This window comes from Punica granatum, chromosome 2 (genome assembly GCF_007655135.1).
Source record: "Punica granatum isolate Tunisia-2019 chromosome 2, ASM765513v2, whole genome shotgun sequence".
Taxonomy (NCBI): domain Eukaryota; kingdom Viridiplantae; phylum Streptophyta; class Magnoliopsida; order Myrtales; family Lythraceae; genus Punica; species Punica granatum.
Window position 1 is genome coordinate 12,376,688 of NC_045128.1, and position 15,560 is coordinate 12,392,247.

Sequence of the window (15,560 nt, forward strand, 5' to 3'; positions counted from 1 at the left end):
ATGTGCAATTCGACCCATCAAACCTCTGGTTGGATCCACAAACCCGTGAACCCATACCTTGATCGGTGCAGCTTCCGGTTCAGTTTTAATAACACTGCTTTAAAAGTTAAAAAAGATTATTATAGGGGAAATTACTGTATCTTTGTCCATGCATGAAATAAAGTGTGGGGAAACTTAAAATATGTACTTGTAAGGGAAATTGATCATCGATACTAGAAATCAACATCAATGTTACCATTATCATGACTACTTAAATCAAACTTTACAAATATATATATATATATATATATATACATATATGAATAACTACTGAACTAAGAATTCATAGAAAAAAAGGATCAATATTGAATTGTGAAATAAGAAGAACAAAGAAATATTGAAGGCATAGGGTTCAAAAAAGTGCTTCAATTACGTAAAAATCAATATTGAAGCAATTCATTTGAAGTTTGCATTAAAAAGTCACTCAATAAATTAAAGTTCAACCAAGAAATAAGAATGATTACTAGACTCATGGTTCGTTGATTAAAAAAAAAGATTTTCATTAAATTATTAAGATGGAGTAAGAATAAAAAGAAATGTTGTCAGGAGGGACTTAATGGGCCTCCAGTCCATTGTTGGGTACATAATAGCTATTGCTTGGCCCACCAGCCCACTGTGAGAGAGAGGGAGGGAAATTCCAACTTTCCCACACCGGACAGAACTATGCATAGATCCTACATTACATCAGCTTTCTTCCATAAGCGGGTGTCTCTTGAGAGCGCATGGTGGCGTTTCAACGCGCAAGGAGATACACGCATAATGCTCGTGGGCGAACAATTCGAGCCGGATCGTCCAATTGTGAGGAAGTCGTTGATTCGCATGGTACTCCTTTAAGAAGGTTTGATGAAATGCTGGACAGAGCTGTTGTTAGTTGGATGGAATCCCTATGGTATAATTTCAGGCTATGCAGGTGCAGAGGATATGCAGGAGGCCTAAGTTTTGTTTGCCAGAATACCCTTCGAAAATGTTGTCTCGAGCAACTGCATGATCGATGGCTATGCAAGGGTTGGGAATGTGCTAATGGCAAGAGAATTTTTAACCGGATGCCTACTCTAAAGTTGGTAGGTAAAAGTTTGATTTCAATCATCAAGAAATGAAATGTTCGATTTTCATGCCCTGCAATTTAGAGCTCACAGGAGGGGAGACTTCTCAGAGGGAATAGCTTCTTAACATAGGAGCAATTACTTGTCTCGGAAGCAATTGAATTTATTGAGATCACTGTATAGTAAAGAATTTGATGCTACCATAATTTTACCTGACATCGCAGACCGTAAAATGAAATGAAAATGACTTCAGGGGTTCAACTTCCATGCAGAAATGGAACATTATGAACCTTGGATCCAGTCTGGTGCCCACCCTTTACTTGCCAAACCTCAGAAAGATCACCAAAAATGAATGATCCGTGTGGAGTTGAGGAGGCTGGTTCTATTGCGTAGAATTTCAATCTCCAACTTTTCAAGATACTCTTGCACTGAACACTGATGACCTCTTTGATCGCTTGAAGTTAACTTCAAAGACTTCGGAACAATATAGAATCCCATTCATCCAGCAGTAGTAGAAGAAAACTTCATGTCTGCTTATAGCAGACAATGGAATTCATTGCTATGTTTTGAGTTTGTTCTCCTGAGGGGAAGCTTCATTTTTATTGAAGCAAATCACTAATTCTTTCAACGAGTTGTAAGCAGTGTCTTCCTACCTTCCGGAAAAGCTCGAGAAGATTGAGCACTTGACATTTCGACAAGTAACCTGATGAGTCTTGTGAAAAACTATTCTCAGTGTTCTATTATGGTAGAGATGCTAAAAGATCATTCTGTTTAGACGTCACCATTGTATGCAACGGAGGCCAGTTTTGCTTCTTGCAAGGTCTCATTACCCTTAATTATAATGTATCTATCTAGTGCTATGTTACATTAGCTTGAGCTCCTTCATCAGCTATCCACACTCATTGAGGAAACTGAATATCGAATTGAGTAAGGCATATGTAGAGGAGAAAAATCAACTAAACTGCTAGTGGGATAGTTACCAGCAGCATGATTTATTTATTCATCTAAAAACATTTTGACAGACACTCTATCAATCGGAGCTTTCTATTCTACTTTTTGGGGAGACCTAGCCCACAGTGCACATTAGCAATTCCGACTAACACAGGTGAAAAATCACGATAGCTACATCTACTCCTGAGAACTTCCATATTCGACTCAATGCCCTGCACTTTCCTCTCCATATTCTTCAAGCCGCTCTCAAATGATTGAATTGCCTTGTTGTCCAGTACCCGAGATTCGAGATGGCCCATGTAATTCATAAGACTGTCTAATTCAGCAATCAAGATGATGAACTGATCAATAAGCTCTTCCAGTAGCTCACCAGTTTCAGGCAGCTTCTTGTCCCCATCAGTCTCGGATGATCGACATTTTTGTCCTTGACGAGTGGATGTCTTCATCTTCTTCAATTCTTCATCTGCCACCTTCAGCACCTCAAGGATCCACTTGACCACTTTCGCGTCACTCTTATCCTCCTCAATGTCCTTCAGACAGGACCTGAATGCTTGGAACTTGAACAGTTTTTCCTTCACATTTGTTGATAGTAAAAGGAAGAGCTCGGCTAGCATGACTGAAACCTCGACATGGATCTTGGTCGCATGGTGCATCAAGCCATGTGCAAAGCTTTTCTGCAAACTCATCAGCATATCCCCAATCTCGATCTCTATTTTTCTAGTTTCATCCATGGCCTTGAAATCTTCCTCAGTAATACCGAGATTGATAAACTCGGTCAACTTACGATCAACAAGATTTTCGAGATCAGCTGACTCAGGCAGTGAGAGATCATGTGCACTCAATTGGTCTTCCTCAGACCCGGGTTCGGCTTCTACGGTCACAGAAATGCCAGTAGTCATCACTTCCTCTGATCTGCCAGTATCGGGCACCACGGGATCAGGCCTTGTTAAACTGTCATTAGAGCTTTCCACATTAAATGTGCCTCCGTCTGGCTCTTTATTCTCTTTCGGCTTCTCTTCATCTGCCGTTCCAATAAGTCCACTGCTGTCTCTGGGGGCCGTGACCTGCAGGGAGGCCATCCTCTCGTCCACCTGAGCCTCGATTTCTTGCTCTTCCTCTGTGAGTGATCTGAGCACTGACTTTAGAACCAGAACACCCCTGGCTGTGCTCCCAACAACTTCAAGATTTTCCTCTTTCCCGACAGTTTTGAAGCACCTTTCTTTCAGTTTGTTTAATCTCGCCTTCAAGCCTTCTTGACTATCCTTCATCTTTTCAACTGCAGATTTCATCTCACAACTATTTCCCTGAACATTCGTCAGCAGAGACTCGATCTTCTCATCAACTCTTTGAATGCCACGAATCAGTTGAGAGAATTTGACATGGATCCCGGGATGAGCAGCTGCATGTTCAAGATTTTCCTCAGCCACTGATGACCCTGAAACTATTGAAGGCATGAGAGGCTGCAGAATTAACGATGATATCAAACAGAATGAATGAGAGATCGACTAGAAATCAAACCAAGTACTTTTGATTGTGTCTCTCCCTTCTTCGCTATCTTCACCTGAGCCCTTCAAATCGATTATTTCCGGTTCTTGAGTTTCTTCGCTCTCAGGACCCTTTGGCCTTTTATTCCGTTTTGGACCTTCGTCACTCTTAGCAGGACCCTTTGGCTTCATATCTGGTTCTTGAGCTTCTTCGCTCTTGGCAGGACCCTTTAACTTTATATCAGGTTCTTGAGCTTCTTCGCTCTTAGCAGGACCCGTTGGCTCTATATCTAGTACTTGATCTTCTTCGCTCTTAGCAGGATCCTTTGCCTTTTCATCCGGTTCTTGACCTTCTTCGCTCTTAGCAGGATCCTTTGGGTTTAAATCCAGTTCTTGAGCTTCTTCACTCTTAGCAGCTTCATGTTCAAGATTGTCCGCAGCCACTGATGACCCTGAAACTATTGAAGGCATCTGTGGCTGCAGAACTAAAGAAGACATCAAACAGAAGGAAGGAGAGATCAATTAGAAATCAAATCAAATACCTTTGATTGTGTCCTTTCCTACTTCGCTTTCTTCACTGGAGCCCTTCAAATCAATCATATCCAGTTCTTGGCCTTCTTCGTTCTTAGCAGGACCCTTTGGCTTTTTATCCAGTTTTTTATCTTCTTCGCGCTTAGCATGACCCTTTGCCTGATCAGGGCCTTCTGCAGGTCTGCTCTCTTCCTTTGGCTCCTGGCACCCCACTGCCCCGAAGACTTCACAGCACTTGTTCAATCGAGCATCGATTTGCTCCTCCTTTTTCCAGAAGAAACGGGTCAGTGCCTCCACAAGCGCGATGCTCTCTTCGGATTCCGTAAAGCGTTTGAGGGCTTCGTCTTTGTTTTTAGTTTCAAAGGCGATGTTGATGACGTCTTTGAGCCTTGTCTTCATGCTCTCTTGATAGTTTCGGAGTGCTTCAAATACCAAAGTCATCTCGTGGCCTTGTGCTCTAAGCCCCTTCAACAGAAGCCTGATCTTGCTGTCAACTCTTGTGATGAAACCACTCAGTTCTTCTAAGCCCATAGGGGTGACCCGTTCGGGATGACATTCATCGGCCATAGGTGAACCTGAGATTGAAGGGCACCAGAGATGCTGGAAATGGAAGAGGAAATATTGAAGAGATGGAACGCAACAAGAGATTGATCATTGAGAATCGTATGCATACTATACCTTTGATTTGCTTCCAATTATATGATTCTTGAGAGAGAGACAGAGAGAGGGAAGAGCTAAAAACTGAAAGTCTGGTTTTCGAATAAAAGAAAGAGAGGGAACTGAGGGTTTATATGTTAAGGTTGGTTATTTCTGTTAGACATTAACGAATTTTTCTATTTATTAAGAACAAAAAGGAACTATGAAGGTTTTTTAGAATTTGGGCCTCTTGCTTATTTTTGATGAGTTTTCTATGGGGACAATGACTGACCCAGCATTAGGACCGAAGGGAGAAGGGGTGCCCGATGGCGCACGGCATTAATTGAATCCTTTTCGGGACCCATTCTCGAGTTTGCCATCACATCATCTTAGGCAACCACATCAGAATCACCTTATGCTCTAGGCTTGACCCTTTCTTTTTGGTTTTCCTTGAGTAGCTGAGATATCCTGATTCATGCTTTCTTTTTTTGACATTGTAGATCACCGTTCACCGGTGCTATTCTTTCATTCTTTCAATTTGCATCCTGTAAGAAACACGATTTGTTCTGATAAACTGGTAAATTTGCCATTGACCTCTCCCGAGGAGGTGATGGCTGGCATGGAAGCCACCATCTCTTAAATAATTCATCTGTTCAAACTCAAAGCGAGCACAGTGCAGTGGGGGCTACGTCACGGGCAGATGAGGTGATTGGCGACCCAAGTGACCATCAACATAAGAGGAGGTAGGGCCGAAAATGGAGAGCCTCTTAGCTTTGATCTCTCTCCTTGACGGGCTCTTTCTCTCCAGTCCCCCTTAGCTAGTGTACGGAATATGAATAGGGGCTTTTTGCAATTCGCGAAAAATATATAAGTGCATCACAGCAAATTTTAACAAAAAATTCTCAGCAGCTAAGAGATTAGAGAAAAGAAATATAAATAGGGTTCCCGCTTATTTAATGGAATAAGTGATTTTTTGATGTAACTTAATAACTTACATCAAGATTATTATCATTTTAACTAACATAATCAAATCAAATTTTAGCACAAGAGATTCCTCTCTCTTCTTTTCTTCTCTTTTCTATGAAATAACAAAATTCCCACATTTCCAAGTCATTCCTTCCTGCTTTGTCATTACCTATTTTAAGTGTAATTTGTATGACATCAATATTCAACTAATCATCTTTACTCTGCATTTTCATGCCAAGTGCTTTCGATGTGTAAAAATCCACTTCAGGAGGAGTACCCCTTGGAATTCTGGCCTATTGGAAGGGCCTTAAGATCAATATTTGCAATTAATATTTAGGCATTTTCTCACTGGACTGCACAAGTTAGGGAACCACCGTCTTCTTTCTGTCAAATGGACTTAACCAAAGATTTACTTGACTAGTTGGTAAGCAAAAAGTTAGATTTCAATTAGTGAAAAAGAAAATGATCGATTTCCATGCTCTGCTATTAAGATCAGACCGACCAAGTTAACGAGCTGCATCACACCTTTACTATAGACTCTGACATGAGTGGAGACTCTTCTCAGAGAGCATAGCTTCTTAGTTAGGAGCAAAGGCTTGTCTCAAAACTACTGAGTCTGTTGAGGTCAGTCAGAGATGTGATGCTACGAAAATGCCACCTGACATTGCAGACATGGACCGTAAAGTGAAATGAATATGATTTCAGGGATTAAACTTCCATGCTGATTTGGAACCTTACAAAACATTGGATCCATTTCGGTGCCCACCCTTTTACATGCCAAACCTTCAAAAAGATTGCCAAAACTGACCTGCATGTGGTTGCAGGAGCATGGTTCCATTTTTAGGGATTTTATGTAGAAATTTGATGTCCAGCTTCTGCAGATATTGTTGTCAATCAAGCAGAGTATCGTCCCCTGAACTGCATCGAACACAGATGACATTCTTGAACGCTTGAAGGTGCTTCCAAGGCCTTCGAAAGAATAGAGGATCTCATTCATGGTTGTGTGGCTTAACAGTAGTCAAGAAACTTCACACATGCATCTCAGTGGAACTCATTGCTATGTCTCGAGTTTGGTTAGCTGAGGGTAAAATTAATATTTATCTGAGCAAATCACTAATTGGAAAATTTTCAGCAGCTGTACCAGTTGAAAACAGCACCTTCTTGCCTAGTGCCTCCTGGGAAAGCTCGAGAAGATTGAGCACTTGCTATTTCGACATGCCACTCACGTATCATGTGAAAAATCATTCTCAGTATTCTATTATGGTGGAGATACTGAAAGATCAGTCCGTTTCGATGCCATCAGACTATGTAATGGAGGCCAATTTCATTCAGCTTCTGGCGAGGTCTCATTGCCCTCATGATGTACCTTTCTGGTGGTGAGCAACACTAGCTTGTACTGTTATCTCATCCACCCATATATGTTGAAAGTGAAAAATTGAATAGGTTAAGGAATATCGACTAAACTGCAAGTATTGGATTAGTCAGCTGAAACCGGAATACCCCTCGTTGACTGTTGGGGACCATTGGACAGACAGGAAAAATTCTTGGCCAGCAGGATTCTATACGATTTTATGATCAATTACTGGTGTGCGTCCATTCTCAAACCCTTAGAAGAATACAAATGAAGAGGTCATAATATTTCTCTCAGCCTGTGTTTATTAATAGTTGGTTTTTACATCTTGATTATCGCTAAAAGTTTTCCCTCTTTGGTCTTTATATAAAATCCCCCCCCCCCCCCCCCCCTCTTCCAATGCTGCGAACTGATGGTCCATGTAAAGAGCCCTTATAAACTTTTGCAATTAGCTTGTCTGCAGCTCCTTTGAGCAAATATTGAATAAGTATTATTCATTCACTTGGATGTGTAACTCCCAATTAAAATCTCTGAAAGTGAGAAACTTACCCCATAATGGGCTCACAGATTCCCGCTTACAAGCATTTTGATTGGTTCGTACTCATCCAAAGTGGATAAATTGACCCCACAATGGGCTCACAGATTCTCGCTTACAAGCATTTTGATTGCTTCGTACCCATTCAAAGTGGATGACTAATATTCATTGAATATTTTCTCCCGATGAAATGCCTCATGAGCAAGTGACTGTACTCTGAAAAGGCTGATTGTTTTGTTGATTGATTACCTGAACTTATTTTTTAACAAATAGCTTATGATTTATTTGCTCAAGATTATGACAAATCATTCAACGTGCTCGAGAAATGGTCATTACCAAATTATTACCTTCCCAAGTAATTGAAACTTATGATGCATTAGAATCACTATGTCGTTGACTGGTGTGGACCCTTTCAAGCTCGTCCGATATGTTTTTTTTTTTTTGCTAACTCAGGGTGTCTGCGCTTCGCCCGACTAATCCCCGAGGCTCCGTGAACCCCCGGTGGCACACGGAACTGGTAATCACTCCAAAAGCGCTCCGGTGGCTCCAAAGGGTTTCTAACCCAGGATCGGATAAATACTTAAACTTCTCCTTACCACTAGGCCAAACTTTTGGAGTTAGCTCGTCCGATATGTAAAATTTGCTTCTGGAGAAGCATCTTTATATGGCATTCTGGCTTACTGGAAGGGTCTTGACATCAATATTTGCAATTACCAGTTAGGCATTTTGTCGGTGAACTGCTCAGGTTAGGGAACCACCGTCTTCCTTTTGTTTAATTGGCTTAACCATAGATTGCTTGACTAGTTGGTAGGTAAAACTTAGGTTTCAAATATCAAGAAAGAAAATATTCGATTTTCATGCTCTGCTACTAAGATCTGACGGACGGACTTTAAAGAGCTGCTCCAGACATTTCCTATAGAATCTGACATGAGGGGAGACTTCTCAGGGAGCATAGCTTCTTAGTTAGGAGCAATTATTTATCTCGAAAACTATTCAATTTGTTGAGATCACTGTATAGTAAAGATTTGATGCTACCATAATTTTCCCTGACATTGCAGACCGTAATATGAAATGAAAGTAATTTCAGGCATTTCAACTCCCGTGTCGGAAATGGAACATTACGAACCTTGGATCCAGTCCAGTGCCCTTTTACATGTCAAACCTCAGAAAGTATCACCAAAAATGAAAGACCTGTATGGAGCCGAGGAGGCTGGTTCTATTTGTGTAGAAATTCGATCTCCAGTTTTTCAAAATATTCTTGTTCTGAACATAGATGACCTCTTTGATTGCTTGAAGTTACTTCCAAGGACTTTGGAACACTATACAATCTCATTCATCTCTATGACTCCACAGTACTCAAGATAAACTTTATATCTGCTAATTGTAGACAATGGAATTCACTGTTATGTTTCGAGTTTGTTTTCCTGAAGGGAAACTTCATTTTTATCAAAACATATCACTAATCCCTTCGACCAGTTGTACCCAGTGCCTTCCTCCCTTCCAGAAAAGCTCGAGAAGATTGAGTACTTGACATTTCGACAAGTCGCCTGATGAGTCTTATGTGAAAATTCATTCTCAGTATTCTTTTACGGTAGATATACTGAAGGATCATTCTGTTTGGACATCGCCTATGTAATAGCGGCCAGTTTTACTCTGCTTCTTGCAAGTACTCATTGCCCTTAATTTTGATGTATCTATCTTACAGTAGCCTGTGCTCCTATCTCAGCAATCTGAATCAATTGAGGAAACTGGATATCGAATCAATTAAAGCATACGTAGAGGAGAAAAATCGATTAAACCACAAGTGTGAGACTTACCAACAGCATGACTTGTTTATTCATCTAAAACCATTTTGACAGATGCTCTATCAATCAAAGCTTTATTCAAAGAAAAGAAGAAAAGAACTGAATTCTAAATATCGGCAACGCATACAAGAAAAATACTGCAAATAGGAAGGAGGAACACAATAATGAAAAAAGGGACCCATAATGATAGAAAGACCAACAGCTTCCATTGATCTTGATCCCTGAATGGTGCCGAAGCTGTACAAGATATGATCAGTTCATTCAGAAGTACAAAACTACCAGAAATGTTTCACTAACCCTGCAACTAACTACAGCAACAGCACCATGAAGACAGACCCGCAAAGAAACTGAACCTAAGAAAAAGATGATAAAAGAAACCCTCAAAGATAGAAAGATCAATTATTTATGTTGATATGATGATACTGATACCTAATGTGCTGTAGTGATCAGGTCATTCAGAAGCTCAAAACTACCGGAAATGTTTCACCAACCGTGCAAAGTAACTGCACTGCTACATGATGTAAACAAACTGGAAAAGATGAGGAGACAATACAGCTGAACTCAAATCTCCCTCGACCGACCACTCATCACATCAAAGCAGGAAACGGAGCCCTCACCCGTTTCATGTTCGGTATTTGACGATGATGACTGTGTCCCGAAGCACTTGTCTTCGTTCTTGGAACCTCCACTTTGACTTGAAAGAGCTCTCCACCTTGGATTTTTTCAGAATATTCCAATGCATCAGGAAGTTGAAGTGTTTTTCCTAGGACCTTACTTCGTAGTTCGCTATCGCATTCTCTATCATATCGTCATAGCTCTCACCGCTTCTTCTATTTCGTTCCGCTAGAGAGGAGCATCCGCCGAATCTCATAGACGCCAAACTGATCCTAGACCATCGCTTCTTGGTTGCGGTTGAGTTCTTGTTTATCAAGTCGGGGCGGTTTTCCTCGCAGTACCGGTAGATCCGGACCCAAAATGCTTCGTGCTTTTGGTCTGCACCCTTCAAAGAATCTCGTGACGTGTTTAACCATGCACTAAGTAGGAGTTCATCTTGATGCCAACGCCATTGAGAATTGAGTCTCCCAACCTGTTGAACTTCAACTGTGTCATCGTTGATGTCTAAACCGCCGTGGCTAGAAAATTGAGAATATGGTGAACTCGGAGTGCCAAAGCTCAATCCCGACCCTACAATTGGGCTTGAGATGGATGAGAGGATGCAGTTGTATTTTCGGTAGGCGGGTTAAAGGAAGGACGGTAATGATATTGAAAGTTTTGTATGGGTTGATTATATGGAAAATGAGGAACATGAGGAATTGAACCCCGAAATTGTGGAAGATTTTGATTATGGGGATATTTGGCATATGGATATTAGGATTTGAATATTGAGGGTTTGAAGATTGAGATTTTGGATTAATTGGATTTTGGGGAGGAAAATTGGAATTATGTATGTAATTGAGAAATTCTTCGACACTGATTTTATTGAGATCCATATTTCGGGTGAAAGAAGGATGAAGAATGCATGTAATTTCATTTGAAATGGAGTATTTATATATTCATTTTAAACAAAGAAAAAAAATCAGGGGGGAGGGGCAGCCATGGCTGCTCTCCCAATAGCCAAAAGATTCAACGGCTCATTCCCAAAAAAAATAGGGAGAGAGACGGTGGCAGTCGTGATCAAATGGGCCGGTCCAGGAACAGAGGACCGGCCCAGTTTTTCTTGCTTCTCACAATGGGCAGAGGGACACTTTTTCAGTCCCAAGTGCCATCTGGCACAAATAGGGATCGAAAAATGTGCCCATTGTGGGTGCTCTTCGAATGAGCCTTCTCTTCTGTATTTCCGTCGGGAATAATTTGCAACCCGTAATTCTGAAATTAGTGGAAATTGCCATTTTTCGCACCTCATCATTCGTTTTCTGAAAAATAAAAAATGGAATGCCTTTTACTCTGATGAAATGTCGCCTAAGTCATTTCATTATCCATTTTGATGAAAATGGGGAGCGATATTCTAGTCACACCTTTTGATGAGTTCATACCCCCGCTCATCATGCCAAATTGAATTGGGAGGTTCCCGACCAAGGCCGTGCAAGGAGTTCTGAACTGTTTCGGTCTTCCCATGACGTTGGTGGCCATCCAATGATCGACAATGTCAAACTTGTCAAAGTTTTGTATAAACTAATCGAAGAGTGCAGCAAAAAATGACTCACCAAGTGCACTGGCCCTATTTTGTTTCGAAAAGAGCCAAAAGGAATTTTCTTAAATTTTCACTCATAGAGAGGGGGCAAATCTCGGGGCACTCGAGAGTCGTAAATCGCATGAGACGACCTAAGCGCAAGACTTGGTGTTTTTGAGATTGACTTTTTAAAAAATTTTATAACTGTGACTAAGGTCATCGAGATGAATGGCCTCCAAGTGGATTTTTCAAAAACTCATGCAATCATCAACCGTGAATTCAAGGAACTAATGGACTTTTTGAATATTAGGTACCACACTAATTGGCGTAGCATACCCATTAGACGTGGTCCAGAACTAGGATGGAGAGGGAATAGGAGAACCAATCGCTAGCACCCGATGTGCCAAGTGAGAGAGAGAGAGAGCATGTCGGCCCTAGAGCAAACCCTAGGCCGCTGTTGACCACCTTTAACCAAGGCAGGTCATGGCCAAGCAAGGCCCTCCCTCGGCCCTTGTAGTGTTCCCTTGACCGCCCCTTCTCCTTGCAGTGTCCGTTGAGGTCTGTTTGAGCCAGTGATCATCGATCAAAGTTCTTGGATCATGTGGAGGAGCCCTCTAGGTGAGTAACTGTTCATGTGGATGAACTAGAGCCTCTTGAACGGATTATTGTAATCTGATCGATTCAAAAGGGTAAGACGAGGTAACCCGGTTTGGGATCGATTTCTTATAATATATCTCGATGTAAGTTTTGCTAGATCGATTTATATTATGATCGTGTTTGATAAGATCAAAACAAAATTTTAAAAGCCATAATTTATATATTCGCTGCTCTCGATCTGGAGTTTTCTAACACATTTCCTACTCATTTTCAAGAAGTTGACCTACCCATTTCAAGAAATTCAAAGAAAGTAACTTTATCAACACTTACCGTTCACATTGGTTGGGGGTTCCACAGGAGTTGCCTGCAGAAGTCTGAGGGATGGAGGAAATGGTGGAGTAGAAGGAGAGGATGGCCGAGTAAGCAGCGGAGTAAAAGTAAGAGACCAGGGTCGAGGAAGCAGAGAAGCAGAAAGGAAGAGAAGAAAGCCGAGGAAGTAGCGGAGCATAATGACGAGATGAGGGCTGAGAAAGCAACGGAGCAAAAGTAGGAAACCGTGTCAGAGGAGGGCTCGACTACAATAGAGCAAAAGAAGAAGACCAGGCCTGAAAACAAGCCTGGGCAACAGTGAAGCAATATGAGGAGATAAGACCCAAGTAGGGCTCGACTGCAGCGGAGTAGAAAAAGGAGTCGGCAGAGCATGGCTCGCTTACAGCTGCCCCAATGAGGCCCGAGGAGTCAGCCATGATAAAGGGTTTGTCAAAGGAGTCGAGTAGGCAAAAGGAGGGCTCGGCAGCAATGGCCCCTGTGTATAAGTAATGTTGTGCCCAACTAGGGTGTCTGGCTTGTGTGTGTGTGTGTATACACTAAGACAACTGTACAAAATTACAATATAGTCCCCATTTCACATATATATCCCTAATACCCTCCTCAATCTGTTGGGGGCGCAACAACAGATAGATTGCTACGATGAGACTGAAATAATGAAAGTGATATATTCTTAATAAGCATATTTGCAAGTTGTGAGGATGTGGGGATATATCGAACGAGAAGTTCTCCACGTGTCAGACATTCTCGAATGAAGTGATAGTCAACCGCAATATGTTTGTTGCGATCATGCTGAACAGGATTAGTGGCCAGATAGGTGGCACTAATATTATCACAACACGCTATGATTGGACTCGATGAAGCCAGAGAGTTATAGTTACTGCATATACGAGTGCTCAATATTCAGCTTCTGTCGAGCTACGAGAGACAGTAAGTTGCTTCTTGGACCTCCAGGAGATCAGGTTTGAGCAGATGAAGACCACATAACTTGTCGTTGAGCGGAGACTATTTGGACACCCAGCCCAATGAGCATTTGTGTATGTAGTGAACTAAAAATCCTTGTTCCTGCGAAAATGAATTCCAAAAGAAGATGTGCCACGAAGATAACGCAAAATCCTCTTGGCAGCCTGTAAGTGTACAGTCCATGGAGCGTGCATAAACTAACTCACAAGATTTACTACAAAAGATATATTCGGCCTTGTAACGATAACATACTGTAAAGCACCTACCGTATTCCGATACTTGGAAGGATTCAAAAGACGATCACCATCTATTAAAAACAAATTACTTTTGGAAGGTAATGACGTTTTTACTGTAGAGGCTTTGTTTAGACCAAAACGAAGTAGGACATCTTGTATTATTTATACTGTAATTGAAAGAGTGTACCTGCAGACCGAGTAGCCTGAATACCCAAAAAATAATGTAAAGAACCAAGGTCCTTCATCGCAAACTCTCGAGAGAAAAGTCCGAGCAAGAAGAGAATATGAGCTACCCATGAGAATAATGTCATCAACATAAAGTAGAAGAAGAATGATGTGAGACCCATGATAATAAATGAAAAGAGATGTATCAACAGGACTCGGATGAAACCCTTGAGACAATGAAAAGAACTAAATCAACTAAACCAAGCTCTAGGGGGTTGCTTTAACCCATATAATGATTTATGCAAGTGACAGACATGATCAGGAAATTGAGGATGGACGAACCCTGGGGGTTGACGCATGTACACCTCCTCATGGAGATGACCATGAAGAAATGCATTCTTCACGTCTAACTGACGAATGAGCCACAACAAGGAGTAAACGGTAGATAGAACAAGTCGAATGGTGGAGGGTTTGACAACTGCACCGAAACTTTCATGGAAATCTATACTTCTAGGTGCTTCCAACCACATTCATATTAGGATGTCGAGGAACTAAGCTTCATGTGTGGTTCTGAAAAAGAGCGTTAAACTCTTCAGCCATGCCCTGACGCCACTTCGGATCCTTCACTACCTGAGAATAGGATGTGGGTTCGGTTAAGGTTATCGGAGAAGTAGCGAGTAACGATATTTTTTGGATGGGTTTGTGAATTCCTGATTTGGACTGAGTCACCATAGGGTGATGGGGAATAGGTGGAGACGATGATGCATCAGTAGAGGAAGAAGTGTTACTAGTCTCGGCCAAGGGAGAATACTGATGAGAGGAATCAGTGGAATTGGAATTTAAAGAGAGGGAAGGCAAGGAAGACGTGGATGGGCTGTGATTGTCAGACTCGTTTGGAGAAGGATTAGTCTGGGAAGGTGACTGGTCACACGGGGAAACAGACGCAGCAGGCAATTGAGTTGGACTGGTAGATGGTCCAGGAAAGAGGGGCTGTGGTTGTGCAAGCTCGGGGTTGGAAAATGGATTTCGACCCAGAGTGGAAGACCCAACAATTGAGGACAACCTAGAAACGGTGTCAACTTGAGAAGACAGAAGTGGAAAGAATGATACAATTGGAAAGATCCGAGAGTGATGGGTCTGTGTGTTGGATGATTAAATTATAATTTTATAAGGAAACAAAGACTCATTGAAGCAAACATGGCAAGAGGTGTAGACTCGATTTGACAGTGGCCCAAGACACTGATACCCCTTATACTTACTCACATATCCAATGAGGACACAATGTTTGGACCGAGGTTTCAATTTGTTTGTCGTATGGATAGTAAGATTAAGAAAGCATGAGCATTCGAACACATGAAAGAAGTCATAATCCGGGGTTTTTCCAAAGATATTTTCAAATGGAGATGATTTTTGTAATCCCGAGGCAGGTAAACAATTTATGGTAAAAACTGCCGTGAGAGCCGCATCAACTCAAATGTGGGAGGTAAATTACTCTAAATAAGGAAAGTACGAACCACATCAAGAATGTGATGATGCTTTCATTCTACGACACCATTTTGTTTGGTGTATGTGGGCAACACATAAGAAGCGTTATTTTCGAGTTGTTAAAAAGTGCACGAACTTGAGAGTTATTAAATTCTAATCCTCCATTACATTGGAAAGCTTTGATTTTCCCATCCAATTGTTTCTCGATTTGATTTTGAAAGATTCGAAATTTCTCAAAAACATTTGATTTCCTTTTTAAAGGAAAGAGCCAGGTAT

At 41.4% G+C, this 15,560-nt stretch overlaps 1 protein-coding gene across 1 annotated transcript; it reads right to left on the reverse strand.

The window, feature by feature from the left end:
* Nucleotides 1–2,025: 2,025 nt before the first annotated feature.
* Nucleotides 2,026–4,615, reverse strand: LOC116193661 (neurofilament medium polypeptide-like). Its single transcript, XM_031522401.1, has 3 exons — nucleotides 4,060–4,615; nucleotides 3,559–4,002; nucleotides 2,026–3,474 (listed from the first exon to the last, which is right to left on the reverse strand). The coding sequence occupies exons 1-3, from the start codon at nucleotides 4,613–4,615 to the stop codon at nucleotides 2,132–2,134; spliced, it is 2,343 nt and encodes a 780-aa protein (XP_031378261.1). The 3' UTR covers nucleotides 2,026–2,131.
* Nucleotides 4,616–15,560: the final 10,945 nt, after the last annotated feature.

Coding starts and splice junctions, on each gene's coding strand:
- LOC116193661 (XM_031522401.1), bottom strand. CDS start 4,615: ATGGCCGATGAATGTCATCCCGAACGGGTCACCCCTATGGGCTTAGAA. Junction 4,003..4,059: donor AGGAAAGGACACAATCAAAG/GTATTTGATTTG, acceptor TGTCTTCTTTAG/TTCTGCAGCCACAGATGCCT. Junction 3,475..3,558: donor AGGGAGAGACACAATCAAAA/GTACTTGGTTTG, acceptor TGCCTTCAATAG/TTTCAGGGTCATCAGTGGCT.